The sequence below is a fragment of the Urocampus carinirostris genome, chromosome 3 (genome assembly GCF_059441175.1).
Source record: "Urocampus carinirostris isolate Australia breed hairy pipefish chromosome 3, RoL_Ucar_1.0, whole genome shotgun sequence".
Lineage (NCBI taxonomy): Eukaryota > Metazoa > Chordata > Actinopteri > Syngnathiformes > Syngnathidae > Urocampus > Urocampus carinirostris.
In genome coordinates, this window is record NC_142351.1 from 21,994,553 (window position 1) to 22,015,819 (window position 21,267).

The following is a 21,267-nucleotide window of genomic DNA, read 5'->3' on the forward strand; positions in this document are numbered from 1 at the left end:
TTTTTGCAGCGTACATAAACACAGCATTGTCTGTCTTCAACCTGGTTATTTTGACGCCCTTTTACTACTACCACTAATCCCATTACAATCCACCATAATACATCAGTTTTTGCACTTTATCGAGTTTGTCTAGATTTGAAAATACACAAACTAAAATGGTAACAGATTTCAGCTTCATCGTGTTTCTGTATTTGTAAAACGGAGATTTCAAGAGAACCAACATTTTCACTAATTTTCTTCCTGTTGTCTTTTCTTCCTAAAGTAGTGTACACCAGTGTTTCAAAATGGTATTATGTGACTGTATTTCCTGGGGCACATAACATTTGAAAACATACAAAAGAAGCCTCCTGAGTAACGTAATTAAAATTGGATAAATTGTGATTTTTTTTTTTTTTTAAAGTTGACCTCAACCCAAAGGATTTCTGAACAGAATTATGTTGAATGGGTTTCTATTGTCTAAACATTGGCATTTTGTGTTGGTAGAATATGAATCAGGAAGCAAAAATCCTGTAATGCTTCTATCTATTTTTTTAGAACAGCCATTTCGAGAATGCTGTTATCACAAACGCTTAAGACCCGAAATATAATTACTGTATATAAAATTTGAGACCAGGTGGAAACATATGTTGGCCAGGAGAGGGATCAGCGCCATCGGGCTGTACTTGCCCAAGACACAGGAAATGGTGCCCCTACAATACTAGTGGTTAAGGGATCCCAAAAACTATATAAAACTAATGAGTGTTCAGAAAGCTTGCTAATTATTTGATTTTTTTTTTTTACCAAAGACTGTCTGATAGCTCTTGACAAGCTGTCGAATTGATGGATTTACTCCATTCTAAATCTGTACTTTTCTGATGAATAACCTATTATACGCCAGACAAGTAAATCATGCTAAACTTATTCTTACTGCCCAAATCATAGTTATGTGTTTTGTCCAATTTTGTTTTCCATGTATGTGTTTTTACCAGGTGCTCCAATGGAAACCCATTTGTCCTCTTCGGCCTCGTCTGCTCGCATAGGCATTGAGTCAATTTCAGAAGGTCCCACGTCTACCTGTGTGGACCAAGGAGAAACTCGCCGGAGCCTCGAACCCGACCAGCCTGATGACCAGCCCGGCCATTCTGGCTACCCAGAAGAAAGCAGTCAGCCCGATCAACCACAGCACTCTCACCATTCCCAGTATATGGATTGCAGCAGGGATGGTCCGGACCAAACAGGGGAGCCCTCACCGTCCTGTTCTGAAGAACCTGACCAAACACGCTCCCAGTCGGGCTTCCCGGACTACAGTGGAGATAACAGTGACCACGATCTTCCTGGATACGTGGAGTGCAGCAGGGCGGATTCAAACCCCATAAATCGGGGGAGCTATGTGGTGGAATGCAGTGCCAGATACCTCTGTGGTGTGGATGATGGCGAGCGCCCGCATCATTCGCGCTCTTACATCGACAGTAGCGCAGATCACAAAGCGCTTACAAGCCGGCCGTACACTGCCGGGTATTCTGAGCAACTTGGGTGTTCCAGCAACCAAGCAGGCGAGGATGACGATGAAGAGCAGAACCAGGATCCCGACCAGCCACGGCAGCAACCCCAACATTCCTGTTACACGGAGAACAGCAACGGCCCAGACGCATCCCTCTATACGGATGACAGTTCCTCGTCAGATCGCCCCATTGCAAACACAGCAGACTCAGGCGGCGTCTCCGAGGCGGCAGAGTGCAGTGGGAGCCAGGTGGGGCCCTACATCAGTAGCAGCGGCACCTACGTCCCCGTTGTGCATGCTGAGCCCCAACAGGAGGAAGCTGCTCCAGGTCAAGGAGCCTTGGTCGTGATGGCTGAAGGATCTGGAGATCAACCGCCAAACTTGGCCGAGCTGGAGGAGATGATGGAAGTTGTGATCGTGCAGCAGTTCAAGTGCAAAATGTGCCCGTACAAGAGCGCCTCTAAAGTCACACTGATTAACCATATGAGGGACAAACATTTCAAACCTGCAGGTATGTTAACATGGTTGACCTGAGCCACTGCGTACGTTTTAACGTTATGTGTGGTAAAGTACGGCCCTGACGAACCATTATGACAGTGAAATAAGTAGTATACTTAAAAACATGTGTCATATTTAGCAAGCTAGAGTCGTGGTTTGCTAATTACCATTGAAGAACGCAATTACCCAAATTTCCACTATTTTTTATGTCAACTCAAATCTTCAATAAAAGTAGGTACATATATATTCTTGAGTGAATTGTTATTATACTCATTCTTAACTTTCAAACTACTTCTTCCTTGCTCAGGTGGTTTGCAAACAAAGCGTAAACGCGGCCGACCTCCCAAAAGCGCCATGTCAACATTTAAGCAGCCAGACAAAGACAGAAAGAAGGAGGACTCGACACAGGTGAAAGTGTCCGTATCTTGTAAAAATCAAGACGACGACGATCAGGAAGACCAAGTGCCAGATGCTGGTGCTATTGATGATTCTGAAGGTCAGCTTCATGGAACATTACTTGATCATGATTTTGAAATTTCTTAATCGATTGATGATGTGAAGCATTCATTTTTTATTTCAATTAATGACCAAATACCAGTGTTTCTGTTTCTCATATTGTTGGTCACTTTTTCCTCAGAGGACAGTAATTACAATCCAGCTGAAGAAGACTGCCGCGGAAGACTCCCTGCAATTTTGAAAAGAACAACTCCTCCAATCTTGTCCTCCTCTTCACGTCGTCCTCAGCGTCGAATCAGCCGCCCGAGGAAGTACAAACTTCTTGAAGATGATGACAGTCAAGGTGGGTTGTACATTTTATTTATGTTATTAAAACAAATGGAGGTAACTTTTCCACCCAGGACATGACTTTGTTTACAATCGAACAATTTAAGGTGAGTTTTCTAGCAATTGCAGTCAGTCGAGTCATTACCTTAATTACTTTAAGCAGTTTGAGAGGGATGGGTGCCACCAGGCTTTACGTGCCCCTGACACTCCCCAGGATATGGTGTCCCTATGACCCTTGTGGTTGGGGGATACACTCTAACCACACCCCAGCTCTTACTTTGTCAAATTGAGACTTTCGGAAGTTTTAACCAAGTTATGTCCTAAGATTGATATGAGTCAAGTTGTGACTGAATGAGAATGAAGGATGTTGCAATATTAATTTTGATGAATACAAGAATATTAAGTGCCAAATATTATGGAAAATCAATATATTTTGCAGATGTCCTTTGTGTAAAAACATATAAATGTAAAAAAATATAACACAGCTTTAAAGAACTATTACCCAAGTTAATAAGTAGGGAAATAAATATTGAAACCAGCAAGTGGCAGAATTCATACATCCCACAGCGAGCGCTAAGCCACGCCCACCATAGTTACCGTATCTGTGTACTGTATCACAAGCGGAGAAAATATGGCGGCCGAAACAACAACAGCGAGCAACTCTTTGGGCGATATTCCTGATAGCGTAGCTGTATCATTTCTTCCGGATTATGCAAATGTATCTCAAAAGTCAAGGGTCTCAATCATTATATGCAGAGGTGTATTCATGGTATCAAGGTGTCCATATACACTCACCTTGTAAGGGTGGATGCAAAATGTTGGCGATCTATGAAGACCTGTACCAACTACACATATAATTCAATTCAGATTTGTCAGCTCTGACTGACTCTTATTGCAAATGTAAAGCAGAGTATGTACACTTCATAGTTTTGTCTTCTAACGGACCTTCATGAGTTTTAGATATGTCACCTCACTCTTAATTTTTTAGCGCATATAATGCTATAAAAGAAGCAAAGTTTTCTTTAGGCTCTCTATCCAGATAAATGTACAAGTTTATAACCCGTTCCGGACATTTTCAAGGCGTGTCCAATGTAGGGATTTTTCCAGCTTGAATTTTGAAACTCGTTAGGATTGAAACGATTTATTTCTTACTGCAATCAGTAAACTAATTTTCCTCTAGGTGTTGCTTCTGCCCCACCATCATTTTTTTTTTCTCTGAAGGATGCTAGAATTCCCGACACTGATAAAAAATACGTTCTTACTTTGAGTTCTGATATGAATTACTAATCCCAAGAAAATTGATTCAATGAACCGGGACGATTGAAATAGGACACACAATTTATTAACACAGATAATTAATGATAAGGCGAAAAAGGGGAGGGGAAGGCGCCGGAGATTATGGGAGTTTTTGACCGCTGAATTTTACTAGCACAAAAAGAAAGTTTCCGCTGTAATGCTAATTGATTTGGGTAGATTCCCAAAAACCAGCAAACATGGTGTTGAATCTGAAAATGTCCTCTTACTTGCTGTTGCGTAGAGATTTGGTCTTGTGCTCCGGAAGGTCACAACGTATGGCCCACGTGCTGAATTCTGCAGTGCAGGCCATGAGTCAGTCAGGTAGGAGAAAAAGAGAACATCTATCAGCGAATTCTTTTTATATGGACCAGTGGAGCGCGACTAGATCATGCCTCTATGGGCGTGGTATTAGATATCTGATACTCGCAGTGTCGGGTAATGGTGTTTGAAAATGCTAAGTTGGTTAGAAAGCCAATGAAGTGAGTAATTTGCGTAATGTTCTGTACTTGAGAATGTCCCTCCAATTGACATAATTGCGTAAGGTGAGAACATTATTTTAGCAATACCTTGCCTTCAAGTTTTTAATTACATTAAAAATCAGATTTCATTATGGTACATGGTGCATTAGTACGACCGATAACTGTCCAAAAGGGGAGACAGTCGTTCCATCCATTCCAAAGTGAATTATTTGAAACAAATTTGGAAGTCATTTTTGTGCTGGGCTTATTTGCTCTACACCAGGTTTCTATTTTATGGTAATATAAGAAAATAACGTGGCAGGGAGGAGCCACACGTCATGCTGTGGGTCTGATATGGTGCTGTGTTATAAGGAATTAGTTGAAATGGTAACCAACTGATTTTCCCAGCATGTTACTGTGAATGTAGGCGTTAAAAGGGGTGTTGGCTGGATAGGTAATCACATTGAGGGTTGATTTTACGTAGAAGAACAGTAATCAGATGGGCCATTTCTAATACTTTATAGGAAAATGTAACAGCATGTCAATCATAGGCAATGCGAGACATGGGTTCAAGCCCATTCTTTGACAGGGAACTTATGTCTTAATCGATTTACATTACAAGTGCTGCAGACACGTTGATACAAAACACCGTACAAGCTTGTTTAATCACATGTGCTTTGTTTGTGATACAAAGATGGCTGACTTAAATCGGCAGCCATGGGCTGTCTGCCTCACGTTCTGATTGGCTGAAAACAAGCACTGTTGGATGAATTATGTCAAGTCAAGTCAAGTCATTTTTATTTGTATAGCCCTAAATCACGAAGAGTCTCAAAGGGCTTCACAGATTATTACACTATATTACACAGACTATTTTTCAGCCGACGAGAAGAGTAGGTTATTCATATGCTATGGAGTAGAAGTGAGTTTTAAGTTTAGATTTAAACATTTCCACTGAGGTTGCAGATCGGATCTCAGGGGGAAGAGCATTCCACAGCACCGGTGCCCAGATGGAGAACGCTCTCGAACCAGCAGAACACTTCTTTGCTCTTGGGATCACCAGAAGACCGGCACTCTCAGATCGTAGGCTTCGGACCGGGACGTAGGGGCAAATCAGATCTGAAAGATAAGAGGGAGCAAGTCCATGTATGATTTTGTACAATACTAAGAGAACCTTGAAATCACATCTATGGCTAACTGGGAGCCAATGCAGGTTAGCCAAAATCGGTGTTATGTGATCGTACTTTTTTGTCCTAGTTAAAAGCCTCGCTGCGGCATTTTGTACCAGCTGAAGTGACTTGATTCTAGACTTCGGGAGACCAGAGAGTAGTGCATTACAGTAATCGAGACGGGAGGTAACAAACGCATGAATTATAATTTCCGCATCAGACTGAGACAGGATTGAACGGATTTTAGCAATGTTACGAAGATGGAAGAAAGCGGTTCTAGTAATTTTCTTTACATGCATTTCAAAGGATAGATCAGGGTCAAATATGACACCTAAATTTTTAACTGAGTCACTCTGTGTGATGTGACATTTGTCAATGTTCACAGCAGTTTTTGAGAATATATCACGGCATTTAGATGGACCAATGACTAACATTTCGGTCTTTTCAGAGTTAAGACGCAAGAAATTGAGTGACATCCACTCTTTTATCTCAATGAGGCAGGCCTCCAAATTTCCACAGTTTAGTGTGGGAGATTCCTCCAACGGAAGATATAGTTGAGTGTCGTCTGCGTAGCAGTGGAAGCTGATATTGTACTTGCGAATTATATCACCTAATGGAAGCATGTAAATGCTGAAAAGAAGGGGGCCAAGCACTGAACCCTGCAGAACACCGCAGGTAACATTAAAGGGCTCAGATGTCATTTCACCATATTTAACACAGTGCGTCCTATCTGAGAGGTAGGATCTGAACCACGAGAGGACGGTTCCTGAGAGACCAATCCATTTTTCCAACCGTTCTAGTAGGAAATTGTGGTGCACTGTGTCAAAAGCAGCACTAAGATCCAGCAGCAGCAAAAGTGATGAAGCGTCAGAATCCATTGCCAGTAGGAGATCATTTGTTACCTTGATCAGAGCTGTCTCAGTAGAGTGGTTAGCCCTGAATCCTGATTGCATAAATTCAAAAAGGTTATTCTCGGATATGAAAACATTTAGCTGCTGTGCCACTACTTTTTCCAGTACTTTAGAGAGGAAAGGTAGGTTTGACACAGGTCTATAATTACTTAAGATTTCTGGATCTAGGTTGGGTTGTTTCAGTGTGGGTTTAATAACGGCGGACTTAAAAGCTGCTGGAACTACACCTGAGGAGAGTGATATGTTTATAATATTTAGAACTGAAGGTCCAAGGACGCCAAAAAGACTTTTAATAAGTGAACCTGGGAGCGGGTCGAACTGGCAAGTTGTCGGTTTGGCCGCATTCACCACCTGTTTGAGATCATCAAGTGACAGTTCACTAAAACCAGACAATTTCCCAGGACAGCCACCCTGTCGTGCATCTGTAGATTTCAGCCCTTTAGTATGTGTGGTATTAATAATTTCTTTAGCAATTTCTTCCTGTATGCATTGAATCTTCTTAGTAAAGAAGACCATTAAGTCATGAGTAGAGTGCGTCGAACTATCTGCGATAGTCTGTTGCCTTGTAAGCGATGCTACAGTGTCAAAAAGGGCTTTGGGATTGTTCTTTTGAGACGCAATCACCTTCGAAAGATAGGCCGATTTTGCAGAGGCAAGGGCCGCTTTATACTTTAACAAGCTGTCACACCATGTTTGATGGAAAACCTCAAGCTTGGTAGCGCGCCATTTTCTTTCCAATTTCCTGCATTCTTGTTTAAGGGTTCTAGTCTCATCAGTAAACCAAGGCGTGCGTCTTTTAGGACGTGTTTTTTGCTTCATGGGCGCTATTGAATCCAGGACACTAGTCAGGGTGGCATTGAACCTATTCATGAGTGAGTCAATCGAGCCATTGTATGAAGGAAAGGACGCAACTGCTCCAGGAAGGAGTTCAAAGAGCTCAGAAACTGTGCCAGTGCTTATATTGCGTCCGCTATATCCTTCAGCTTTTTTAACACTACATTTAGCTAGCACCTCAAATGTAACTAAATAATGATCCGAGATAACGGTAGTACACGGTAACACCATAATGTTTGAGGTTAAAACTCCTCGAGTCAGAATCAAGTCTAGCGTGTTCCCATCTTTATGGGTTGGCAAATCAACCAGTTGATTAAAACCAAATGCATCAATTAGAGACTTAAACGCAATAGTAAGTGAACTGAGTGGGGAGTTCATATGAATGTTAAAGTCCCCCATAATTATAATTTTGTCTGCATAGGTTACTAGTTCAGACAAAAGTTCAGCAAATTCGTCTAAGAAAGTTGTGTATGGCCCAGGTGCGCGATAGATAGTTATTACATAAATTGACAATAGAGAGGACCGCATCACAAGAGCCTCAAACGCCTTGTAATTATTAGAGGTACGAGGATTAAATTTGAGCGATTTTTCAGAAGTTAGCGCAACACCACCACCCCTTTTCAACGTGCGTGCTATATGGCTACTCTCGTAGTCTGGGGGAGAAGCATAATTTAGCGCTAAATACTCATCCGGGCGTAACCAAGTTTCACAAAGACCCATACAGTTAAGTTTATAATCACGAATAATGTTATCAACAAGTAAAGCTTTTGGAGCAAGCGATCTAATATTTAACAGACCAAATTTTAGCTTTGCTGAATCATTTGACTTAGCTGAACTCTTTGTAGTCTTTGTCGAGATCTTCAAAAGATGCCGCGGTTGTTGTTTTTCGTGTGCGCTGAGTGTAAAGCTTCGGTTGTCCGGCGAGGAATGAATGGTGGAATTAGTTACATCCTTGCGTCCATCTTGCTGCTTAGACTTCGCACGCTTCACACATCTACCTGCACGGCAACCACGCTTCTGTTTTCTATCCTTACGGCGCCGTTGTCGTCGTTTATTAAGAGGAATAGCTGTCCACAAGGATGCCGGATCTCTTTGAAGTTCGCTCGGTATATCATAGGCGGTATAAAAAGTGCCCGAAAAGTCGAAATTTAGACGCCCACCCAACCGAATAAGTTCGTCCCTACTGTAAGTGTTTTTGGCCACACATGTGTCCAAAAGTGAAAGCAAAAAAGACAAGAGAACGGCAATAAATAGAAGATTAGCTGGAGAGCAACTAGCCGCATGCATGCATCCATGCGCCGCCATGTTGCGCTTTGAAGCATAATGCTTTCCGTAGTTAAAAATGTTTTTGGCTGAACTGTGCTGTGAAACAATATAGTTTTATTTGGGATACACAACAGCGGAAATATACTGATAATCAGATTTTGCTTATCTATATTTAAACCACAAGTACTTAAATTTTCTGCAACGTCTCTGTGCACATAACAACTAATAATTTGAAAGAAATATCTACAAATGTAGATTCTTAAATATTTTTTGCTTAAATTTTCATGAAATCAATGACAATAGAATTGTCATCTGACTTGTATTTACTGATCATATAACGGTCACTAAAGGTCTTTTGTAACAAGTATGATACCTTGAAATAAGGCGCTGATAAAATATTTGGTATCGATACACAAACATGCAGTTTTTCTTCGAGGTTTTGACATATTTTCTGGCATTTATGGGGGTAAAAACTGCTATTCTGGCCAAAAAAATCCCTAGTAATTGCAGCTATAATCTAGCCAGCAGTGTGTGGTGGAGTTTCACAAACAATATGCGACATGGCAAAGGTTATGCTCCTTTGAACATTGTGACATTTAAACAGTATTATAACAATAATATATATTTGATCTTAGTAATTCATTTTCATTAATGCGAAAACATTTACGACATGTTCATGGCTCCCCATAGGGGCGGCGAGTTTATCAAAGAAACCGAGGGTGGACACAAACCTCGGCGCAGCCGCCGAGGCAAGCTCTTCAGGCTTGGAAAATGAGGGCGGCACTTCAGTTCAGGCTCCGGAGCAAGACTGGGACAGTGACAGGGACGATGTGGAAGTGATGGTGATCCAGTCTGACTCAGAGAACAAAGACCCTTCGTCCAACTCGCCAGGAGAGGAGTTCTTTAAAAGGAAACGAGGCCGCCCCTCCAAGAGCTTCCTCCGCAAGAAATACAGAAAGCATTTGCGTCGCAAGTAAGTGTTTCTTAATGCACATTTTTTGTTTTCTTGGGTAGCGCAACAGCTTACTTAGAGTTTGCATTTTCAGTCGGTACTACAAATCCCTCAAACCGCTCCTGAGACCTCACAGCTGCTGGATCTGTGGCTCGCGCTTCCTCACACAAGAAGACCTGCGCTTCCATGTGGACTCGCATGAGGGCAACGAGCCGGAGCTCTTCAAATGCCTACAGTGCAATTACCACTGCAAGCGATGGTCTTCGCTCAAGGTTGGAACTCTTACGCTGTTTTAGAAAACTTAAGTCATTTTGGGTATCAATTTTGTCATTTATAGGATATTTTGATTTTTCTTCTCGAGCAAAAAGAGCTGATATTGTAAATGGTAACTCATTTTTCTCTTAATAAGAACAAAATGAGAAAAATAGTACTAAAAATAAGCAAAACGCTTCGCCATCTGGCGTCAGATTAAAAGACTTAAGTTTTTTTTTTCCGAACAAGGGAATCACTCAAAAAATATTCATTGTTTTTGTGTATAACGCACATTTTTTGTACGCATCAAGTTTGGGTGCATGTTAAACCCGAAGTTTAATGATTGTACATGACCCTTTTTGAGCGATGATCGATAAGTCAACAAATATCGCTTACCACATTTGCACAACATTGGATGCAACGGGATTAGAACCCTGATCAGAGGGGTGAGTGGGCCGAATCTTAACCACTAATCCACGAAAGTTATAGAAGACAGAGGAAAAGGCTTTGGATTTGATCTCATCATCAAACAATTTTTACACAGGGTACCAGGTTGTAGAATATGTTGGGGCATGATTAAAATGAATTATTGACAACGTGAACTATGAACACAAACGTAAACTATGAACACAATACCTAAATAAAATGTACAACATATCTTTTTAATGTCTTTCAAAGTCCAATTCGGTGTCATTCAATGACTTTAATCATGGCCCTACAGACTTAGCAACATAGTACTGTAAAATAGTGTGATGATGAGATAAATTCGAATGCCTTTTCCTGTGTCGTCTATAACCCTATTGTTCTAGTCAAATGGTTAAGATTCGGTGCTCTCACCGCCACGATCTGGCCTCAATCCCCATTAGGATACTTTTTGACACAACGTTTGGGACCTGCAATGGTTAGAGTTAAGAAAAAGTGAGACAAATTATTATACTTTTAATCAAACATTGGGGGCAGGCGTTATACACGAGTGCTTGATATACACCAAGAAATACGGTGGTAAAATTGTTTTTAAAAAGTACGTTCTTGTTTTGCAGGAACACATGTTCAACCACGAAGGTACGAAGCCTTTCAAGTGCGAAACGTGCAATTATTCAAGCGTTTACAGGAAAGATGTCATTCGTCACTCGGCTGTGCACAACAAAGAAAAGTAAGTTTGTTCATCTGTGTGCACCAGGGGTCAGCAGAATATCGCCTCTATTTCTTTTTCACTAATATTGTAATAAGTTTTGCATTCCTTGTTTTATTCTAGGATTGGGAAATACATTAAAAGTCTATTTAATATTTGCCAACCCCTGGTTCATCCTTTTTTGTTTATCAAAATGTGCTTGACAATTTCTGATATTTTCCTTTACATTAAACAGGAAAAAAAAGACAGATGTGGTAAGTTTTTCCTTTTTTACTTGGGTTTTTAAAAAGCGCCTGGGTTCTGCTCTAGTTCCATTTCTCAAAATAAAATGGTTTTATAGTTTGTATCATCAGAACGATATCAATATAATATCGCCCTGATGTGGCCTAACCTGGAGAATGGACCATTTTAAAGTCATAAATAGCAAGCAGCACTGTCACATTATACAGTCATCCTATCCTAGCCCTTACTTTCGGTATCACTTTTGGGTCAATGTTTCTGCCTTTTTTTAATTAGGTGGCGCAGGTAACAGTGTACCCTTGTCCCATGTGTGAGAAAGTTTACCCCATGCAGAAGAGGCTGACTCAGCACTTGAAGACCCACAGTGCAGAGAAGCCGCATATGTGTGATAAGGTCCGCATAAATGAAATTGTTGGCATTTAATCCTTGTGGCATGCATATACATTTTTATGCTTTTTGTACTTTCAATCAAAGAGAAAGCATTCAAAATTCAAAACTTGGGAGTTCAAAATGGCATTGTGCTTTGATTTATGTTATTGTAATTGGGAGCCAACAAAATACTATACACAAAACATGCTGTGTACATTATTCGGACGTATAGACATCAATTTAAATTCATAAACTTTGATATATCATGAACCTGGTATATTTCAATGTATTCCCTAGGATTTAGGTATTTTGTCTTCTATGTAGTGTAGTCAAAGTAAAGATTTTTTTGATTGTTTACACTACTACACCAGCTGGTGGCGCCGGAGCCCAAATAATCGTGGTTTGCAGCCAAAATTAAGATGTGAGATTTTTGGTCAACTGCTATTGTCAAAAACATGGGAACGTATTGAGAAAACAAAGTTGTCATGACTGTTTTACTAAATTAAAGCTGTAATTAGGCCTTATGAAATTATAACCTAGACTTTTATGTACATGTATACCCAGTTCAGTTAGTTTTCATCATAGGCACTTTTAGGACTTTTGCTGTCCTAAAGAGCGGCGGGTGGCATAAAGAATGAATACATGAAAAACTATATGTATGGATAGGTCTGATGCCATTGAACATTTGAGTGGTTGGAACTCAAAATAAATCTTCATAAACAGCTGAATTATCACCTGTTTAAGTTCACGTTCAAATACTGTACACTGTCATGTATTGTGTCACAAAAGGAAACGCATGCAACAAAGGTTACATTTGGAGAGAAGTGATTTGATGAGGTTTAAGGGACTTGAACATGTAATCTGATCCTCATTTTTTTGTGTTTTCTAGTGTGGCAAATCCTTCAAGAAGCGCTACACGTTCAAAATGCACCTCCTGACGCACGTTCAGAGTGTTGGAGACAGCACGTTAGTAATATCGCATAAGTGCACATAGAGAAAAAGTGCCGTATTTATTTATTTGTGTACAACGTGCACCCCTAATTTTTTATTAAAAAATCGGTATAAGATTTTGTTTCACTTTTTTTTTCCAGTTCAAACTAAGAATTGTATGTGACATATACTGTTGAGGGGCAGCACGGCAGCGCAGTGGTTAGCGCGTGTGCGGCACAGTTCTGAGGTCATGAGATCAAATCTCCTGTGTGGAGTTTGTATGTTCTCCCCGTGCTTGTGTGGATTTCCTCCGGGCACTCCAGTTTCCTCCCCTCATTCCAAAAACATGCATGTCAGGTGAATTGGCCAAACCAAATTGTCCCTAGGTGTAAATGAGCGAGCGAATTGTCTGTCCCTGTGTGCCCTGCGACTGGCTGGCAACCAGTTCAGGGTGTCCCCTGCTCACTGCCTGAAGACAGCTGGGATGGGCTCCAGCACCCATGCGACCCTACGGAGGATAAGCGGTGCAGATAATAGATGGATGGATGGATATACTGTTAATCTTGAGGCCATGATTAAAACAGTTTATCATCAAGGTTAAATATGAACACAATACCAACACAGAATGTGTATTTTAATGCCCTTCAAAGGCAGATTCATCATCAGATACACTAAAAAATGTTTTCCCTCACCTGTGTTTTTTTGCCTTTATATCTTTCAGGACGACTTTCTGTTTTCTCCATTCTCTAACATTCATCTCTGGTACCCAGAATGAAAACAATGTAATAATAAGATAAGATATAATGCTTAATGGAAATGCCATCAATATCGGTGGTGTTCTAGTGGTCAAGATTCAGCGCTCTCACAGCCGCAACCCAGGTTCGATTCCCTTCGCATCCAATGTATTGCAATTGTGGTCAGCAATAGTTTTCGACTGATCAATCATTGCACAAATACGGTAACACATTACTATCTATAAAACCTCGTGTACAACGCGCACCCACCCAGACTTTGAGTTTTTGTCTAGGTTAAAAAAAAAGCATGTTCTATAATAATAAATACGGAAACTGTCTCTTAAATATGCAACGTATGTATTACTTATTGTTTCTCACCATGTGGAGACTTAACCAGCATGTTGCGTTGTCATCAGGTTCAAATGTGAATTTTGCGATTACACGTGCAGCAACAAAAAGCTGCTGCTCAACCACCAGCTTTCCCACACCACCGATCGACCCTTCAAGTGCGATCACTGCAAATACACGACTTCCAAAGAGGACTTCTTAGTGTCCCATATGGCCATTAAACATACAGGTGAGCTGACTGAACCAATAGCTCACATTTGATATGCATTGTTCACTTGCTAGTCAATACTTGAGTTGTTGCTGATTGGCTTAATGGATTTATTATTGACCAGTTTGTGACATATGTAAACAAGTTTCTATTTAAGGTAAGTTACTTGATGCCAGAAAAAAATCAAAACCATGCGAGCTACACTATGTATTATCAATTAAAACGAGTGTTAATAAAGGTGTGGGGTTATTTATAAATTAGAGGCGGAAAAAAAAATCTAAACGATAAAAAAAATATTTTAAATTCATTATTTTGTAATTAGAATGTGAATACTAGACATAATGGAGGCATTGATTTTATTTACTTACGGTTAATTTCCCTCTTGTACTTTTTTGCAGTGTGACACCTCATTGTAACTCCATTGTTTTGTCCCTTTTTTATATAAGTTCAGTCTCAGTGCAAGATAACTATTTTCTTCGCTACATATAGTATGTCAATCTCAGAGTTGCATTTGATACCGTTTTGGAGTGTATTCACTGAATATTAATTCTCTTCAAAATTATATTTCCTGCATTCATGAAAGCCAAAACATCGTACTCTGATTATTATTGCATTAGTGAAGTATTGGTTTTGGGTTAGAACCAAGGCGTGAAGCGGACTATGTGTCCTGAACAACAGTGATGCCATTTTAAGTCGACAAAGTGGCAAAATGGCTGAGATCCTTTAAGTAAAAATTAGAACAAAATAAATGGGGATAAAAATGGCTTATGATGGCTAATTTATCAATGAAATAATAATACAGATTTAATTTAATGAGTATTTTATATGCAATTTCATTTAAATCAAGGCGCAGATCTTTCTATATGGTGTAGAATAGTCTTATTGATTATTTTGTGTTTACTCTTCTGTGTGCTTCAAATGTAATTCAAAATAAATAGAAGAGTCACTCCTATCTTAGTGATACAATTGAAATTCTCTGTAGGAGACAAGCCCTTTACCTGCACCATGTGTCACTTCGGCACCAAACATCGCAAGAATCTTCGGCTCCACGTGCAGTGTCGGCACCCAGAAGCTTTTGAGGAATGGTCCATCTCTCACCCCGAGGTGGAGACCAGGAGCCGCCGCAAGCCTTTTTTTGCCTTGCAGCACGTTGAGGAGCAAAAACAGCAACTCGAAGATCCGGCACAGGTTGTGCCAAATCCCATTGTGAGTTCACATGGCTTCCTTCCATTTAATTTCCGGGATTTGAAAGTGACTGGACCCGATGGTGTTCTTGTCGTTTTTCTTCTGACAGGTTTCAGTGGATCAGGTGGCTCTTGAAGCTATTCAGGGGATGGGGAATGCTTCAGTTTCCCAGGATGCACTAGGAAATACTACTATCATCTATGAGCAAGGTTGGATGGATTAATTTCCTTTTTGGCTTTTTTTTTTTCATAAAAGAAGTATAGTTCTCTGAGGAAGACTTATTATTTTTTCATTTAAAAGTCAATTCTTTATCAATTCAGTTTGTTGAGTACTTGGTGGGGAAAACTTCATATTAGTGTTTGCTTTCCCTCCCTAGGCGGTTCCGATGAACTTTCTGCACAGAACGCCCTGAGCCTGCTGTTAAATATGAGCAACGCCCGGGAATTGGCTGGTAACTCCCTACAAGTGAGTGAAACGGCTCAAAACAGTAAGTCTGAAAACAAAAGTTTTTCATCACTACCCTGATGGCGTTCCCCAGGTTGCAGTGGTCAACACGGACGGAACCACGGAGATCAAAACTCTAGAGAAGGAAACCTGGAGTGCCGTGTCATCTGCGCCGGGCCAGACACACAAGATCGTCACCGTCCATGTGTCGGAGAACGGGGAGACCGTTTTGCAGGAAGCCTACGAGGGAGATGCGGGGGAGATTGCTCAGGTCGCCGTGGAGACCTACACGGATGGAGCGGAGTTTGGTGTGGTCGAGCAGGTGACCGAAGAAGTCCAAAGCAGGTGATGGACTGATTTCAAATTATTTGCTGTGTTTTTTCCTGCTTTGGCAGATTTTCTTTGTTTGCGGATTGGATCATTAAGAACATGTCAAGTTTCTGTTCTTAGACCAAAGTGGTTTACTGACAATGTTAACAATATTGGTGTAACATGATGATGATTTATAATAATGATGACAAAAACATGATACAACAGAATTATAAAATGACTACAACAATCATAATTCATAATTATAATTTAGTTATAAAAAAGAATAGCATACTAATGAAAAATAACAGTAAATAAAGCAACAATAAAATAGTGGTTATAACATTAATGATGATAAATTTTATATTTTACTAATGAATAGATGTCAAACTACCATTATGATGTATTTTTAAACAAAACCACGATAAGAATATAATGCTTTATTGAAATAAATAATTGAATAAATATACACAGTCTTCTCTGGAATATGGGTGAACAGTTCCAAAAAATGACAAGATTAACCAATCAATGCTGAACACATTTTATTACAAATTGAAATGATCATTGACTATCAATTACCGGAAGAGTGAGCACCATTTTTTCTGAGATATGTCCAAAGATTATAAAAAAGGCCATAAACAGCTTATAACAGGGTTCTCCAACGTGGAACCCACGGGCACCTTAAGAACACCCGAATAGCCCACAGACAGGTTCTGAAAATAGCTCACTAGTAACAGGTCATTGTGATTTATCTAAGGTATTAGATTTTTAACTGGCATGACGTTTTAGTGATTGACTAAACCTATTTTAACTCTACTTCCAAAAATTGCCATCTGGTTACAACAAAGTCATAAGTTGTTATTTTAGAAATCAAAATGGTAGCCCTTTGCGCTAATCAGTAACAAAAAGTAGGCCTTCAAAAGGTTCGGGGACCCCTGATTTATAATGTATGATGAGATTATGGATTTTTTGTATATTCCAGTCCCCTCTGTGTTTACATAGCTGTGCTATCAACAGCACAATATGTTGTGCTTATTTGATTTATCTTGTTTGCAATTGCAAAAATATATTTCCAGTACAATTCTTCCATTTAATTATGCAATACAGGCCATAAGCAGAACATGCATTTGGCACATGCCAAACTACTGGAAAACATCAAAAGAACTTGACGAAATTATTCTTTATGGAAAAGCGACAAAACGGACAACAGGAAAATGTTTTTTTCCAGCAATGATAACAACGATCAGCTTCAAGATGTAGAAGAGTCTGAATCGCAGACCTTGAAAGGTGACAAGTTCTACCTAGCTTCAGCTTTGCCTGAGGGTGTCCTACAGCAAGTGGAGGTAACGCTATTTGAATTGACCACAAAGATCGTATTATGTTGTCTTACGCATGTTTTCGCCTCAAGCTGAGCAGCGAATTGCCTGCGTCTCCCCCCACAACGAGTTCCCCCAGTGTCAGTACCAAGAGGTTCTCCTGCCGCATATGCATGGAATCGTTCCAAGGCCGCTCGGACATGGAGAACCACAAGCGAGCACACGTGGATCCCAACAACTTCAAGTGTCCCGACTGTGAATTCACTTCAGGCTCCTGGCCCGAAGTTAAGGTGGGTACCCAAAAATGTGCGGTTATTTGTCTTTTTAAAGGGACAAAGTTGCAGAGGAAGTTGTATGGGAACCACTTTTGGACAAAGGTTTCATAAGCAGTTTTTGTAGTTTCTGCCATAATTGTTGTTTGTTTGATCCAGGCACACATGGAAAAACATTCGTATTTGCGGCCTCACAAGTGCCCCACATGCAGCTTTGCTTCCAAGAACAAGAAGGACCTGCGAAGACACCTGCTCACGCACACCAATGAAAAGCCTTTCTCTTGCAAACTTTGTCCACAGAGGTAGGAACAAAGCTTTTCGAACTGTGTATATAAAATGACTTATTGAATCTGTAATTTAAAAAACATCTTATAGGTTGGCTACTGTCAACTTGGTGCAGTGGTTTTGCCTACTAGCTCTTCTTTGTTTACAGCCATGTTATCAGGTTAAGTCTGGGGTGTCAAACATAAGGCCAGAAACGGCCTGTGAGAGGTTCTAATCCAGTCCTAGAGGGCTGAAACAAAAAGCATTTTTTAACCAAAATTAATAACTCATTTTAATTAACTTAAAAGTTTCAAATGCATCAGCATCACATGATGAAATGATACTGCGATGAACTAATAATTTGTATAAGTAAAAATATTAGCAAGAAGTACTTTCAAGTGATTTATTAGTCACCCATGAAGACATAGAATAAAAATGGTGAGTTATTATAATAAACAACAAATATAAAAAAAATATATCTTGTTGGTAACTTCTAAATTAATTTTATTTCTTGTTTGTAGAACTACAAAGTTATGTCTGTAGAGATATAAATTAATATTCCACTCATACATCAGAAGGGGGGAAGACATTTTTGTATGTGCTTTCCACTACAAATTACATCAAACTTGGTTAGTTTGGGTAAGGACTAATCCCTGTTTACTTGCTTTATGAAGCAGAGCTACATTTGGTTATTATCTGATGCCTCGCCAACTCTGATATAGGTTTTAGTGCATAGCAGTGCAAAACGGCCGCCATCTGAGATAGAACTGATTTTTGTTATTGCATTTCAGAACTGCAATAATAACCACTGTTTTCTGTTTGAACTGATAGGGAGACACAAAATATTATCTATTTATTGTCCAAACCCTTCCCACCAAGGTGGCAATTTTATTTATTGTAAACCCTTGACGTAAGATTTCATTTAAGTTTTTGTCAAAAAATTGTAACATTATGAACTAATTTTCAATACGATATGAACATAGAAGAAGAAAACCCACCGTGCAGGGAAAAACACAAACTTTTTTCCCCCTCAGTTCATATTTCTTGTTAGGTCAGAGCTATAGTGATGCTGCTCACTTGATCTTTAAATCTTTAAATATGGCCTCCCAAATGGAAAGCATCACACAACAGCCGGGGGATTTCAAATACTTAAGCTGTAAACAATCCTCCTCTAAAATTGTTTTTTTTTTCAGCTTCAATCGCAACGGCCACCTCAAGTTCCACATGGAGCGTCTTCACTGCCAGAAGAAGACCACCACGTCCAAGAGCCGCTCTGTTGCGACCCAACAGACAATTGTGGTCAACAGTGACGAGGAAGCGCTGGCCACGCTACAGTGTAAAACACCACAAATTTACATTTGCGACTAACCTTTAGGTTTTGTCCACTCAAATAAGTTGTATGTCCTACAGCCCTACATGCACACCAGGCAGTCGTCAGCTCGGATCAGCTGCAGGTCTTGGGTTCAGAACACATCATTGTGGCCCCAAATCCGTCCCTAACAGACCAGGTAGCACAACCGGGCATTCGGGTTAAGATACCCTTCGACTGATGACCTCCTCTTTTGTTTCCATCAGGAGGAGGGAACGTATATCCAGCAGATCACCACCGTGGATGGACAGACGGTCCAGCATCTCATGACGGGGGACAATCAGGTCACAGAGGTGAGGAGAACATTCATTTAGCTCTGATCACAAGGACACACTGTATAATGTAAAACTGTGTTGTCACCAATTTTCCACATTTACTTTAAAAATGTAATTAAGTCACTTTATTACTTATCTTATTACGTTATCTGTCTTCAAAAATATACATTGATGCAAAATGTGAGATTATAGTACACCATTTTGTGCATAAAATGTATATATGTATTTAATCAGTATATTCTGAGATGATGTATTTTGAAGACAGCCTGTCTTGTCTTTGATTTTCTGAGCTGTGACGCACATACGCCATCCAGTATTGGTTTACGTGTTAATTAGTCAAAGAGGGTATGAGTGTTTTTGAGCAAAACTTTGGTAGTTTGTGTACAAACATGGCATTTGATGAAATACTATTATTATTATTCATTCTACAAATTCAAAATGCTGTTTTTGGATCAGTAGGTGGCCATAAAACACATTTTTTTAGGAATTCCCTGTTTGACACCCCTGTTCTATAGCGTTAATATGGCCTTCCCCAGACCTCTCAGGATCTGTCCAGCCGAGGCTTCTCTGAGGTTTTTTTTCTGGGGTTCCTTGTGACTACCCTGGTATTAGTCCTTCCGTGGTTAAAGCACCGCTTCTGGCGGTTGGTAGGAACAAAATGTAACTACATTTCGATGACCATCCGGGCATTTTGTTAACCTGAGGAGATTCTGAAGGTAGCGCACATGTGATGAGACTACAATTTATAGACATTCCTTATAAGACAGGTGCTGTGGAGTGACTAATTTTTGGCATGCATTTCTCAAACTGCGCATGCTTAAAGGTGAAATTCTGTGCTTGAAACGAAACAAAGCCTCTGGCGGTTGCACAGGACTCAGAGAACCGTAGTTAGATTTGTAACTTTTGTATCAAATACAGTCAACGCTAACCCAAACCCCCAAAAAGATTAAAAAAAAGTGTTTACTAGTACTCCAGGAATGATCATGACTCCGACAGGAGATGGCGGCAGGGAGTAGCAAAAAATGAAAGTTGCGGTCACCACCTTTTTAAAGGGCTTTTAATATTAAATTTTATCGGAACGATACTCATCTTTTGAGTAGGTATAAGCAGACATGGGGACTTGAGACTTAGTGACTTGGACTCGAGTCGACTCGAGTCGCTGTTTTTATGACTTGTGACTTGACTTGGACTTGGCAATCTAAGACTCGGGACTTGACTTGTGACTTGACTTGCCCAAGAAAAAAATACTTGGGACTTACTTGGGACTTGAAGGTGAAGACTTGAGACTTACTTGAGACTTGCACATGTGTGACTTGGTCCCATGTCTGGGTATAAGTATTGAAACCACGTACTGATACCACACGTTTATAAAATTCCCATTGTTGACCAAAAATAGCTGATATTTTCTTGAGCAGTACTCATCCCAATATAACATGTTTCATTTAATAGCAAGTAAGTGTGGTATCGGCACTGATACATGATAGAATTTCTTGGCCTTTCCTAATTTTTTTATTTGATTTTTTTTTTTTTTTTATTCTATAAAATTTCTTGGATTTACATTTTTATCTTATAAATTGAAAAAGTAAAATGCTACATATAGTATATGAAAGTCAAGTATTGTTATTAGGGATAATACAAATAAACATTAAGTCTCAAAGGGTTGGAAAGGCTTGTTTTTTTTACTTGCATATGATGATTCCTATACATTTCCAGAACTCGAACAGCCTTGTAGGTCTCTCTCTTTAGGCTTTTTTGGAGGATGTTCTTTTGATGAAATAGCAGAGTCTGCACCTTACTTTAATATTGTCTTAGTTTGACAATCTGAAAATAGTGATTGTATGTCAGTGATTCTGATTGGCCACGTGTGGCTGTGTTTAGGTGCAGTACATCATATCACAGGATGGTGTACAGCACCTAATCCCGCAGGAGTACGTCGTGCTGGCGGACGGAAATCACATCCAGGTAAGCACACGTAA

The 21,267-nt window shown here is 39.9% G+C and overlaps 1 protein-coding gene across 4 annotated transcripts in view; it reads left to right on the top strand.

The window, feature by feature from the left end:
* The window catches only part of LOC148369122 (zinc finger protein 335), a 32,902-nt gene that overhangs the window by 5,610 nt on the left and 6,025 nt on the right, over positions 1-21,267 (top strand). For 3 of the 4 annotated variants that reach the window (XM_088331058.1, XM_088331056.1, XM_088331060.1), the window contains 21 exons: positions 969-1,991; positions 2,286-2,474; positions 2,616-2,777; positions 9,383-9,665; positions 9,739-9,916; positions 10,937-11,049; positions 11,264-11,282; positions 11,545-11,661; positions 12,527-12,603; positions 13,718-13,878; positions 14,840-15,063; positions 15,152-15,251; positions 15,419-15,507; positions 15,581-15,831; positions 17,024-17,138; positions 17,204-17,401; positions 17,543-17,685; positions 18,841-18,983; positions 19,058-19,155; positions 19,223-19,309; positions 21,170-21,253. In XM_088331058.1, coding sequence (XP_088187184.1) covers positions 969-1,991; positions 2,286-2,474; positions 2,616-2,777; positions 9,383-9,665; positions 9,739-9,916; positions 10,937-11,049; positions 11,264-11,282; positions 11,545-11,661; positions 12,527-12,603; positions 13,718-13,878; positions 14,840-15,063; positions 15,152-15,251; positions 15,419-15,507; positions 15,581-15,831; positions 17,024-17,138; positions 17,204-17,401; positions 17,543-17,685; positions 18,841-18,983; positions 19,058-19,155; positions 19,223-19,309; positions 21,170-21,253 — 3,854 coding nt within the window. The remainder of the gene's footprint in view (positions 1-968; positions 1,992-2,285; positions 2,475-2,615; positions 2,778-9,382; positions 9,666-9,738; positions 9,917-10,936; positions 11,050-11,263; positions 11,283-11,544; positions 11,662-12,526; positions 12,604-13,717; positions 13,879-14,839; positions 15,064-15,151; positions 15,252-15,418; positions 15,508-15,580; positions 15,832-17,023; positions 17,139-17,203; positions 17,402-17,542; positions 17,686-18,840; positions 18,984-19,057; positions 19,156-19,222; positions 19,310-21,169; positions 21,254-21,267) is intronic. The other variant, XM_088331059.1, reaches the window with a different exon arrangement.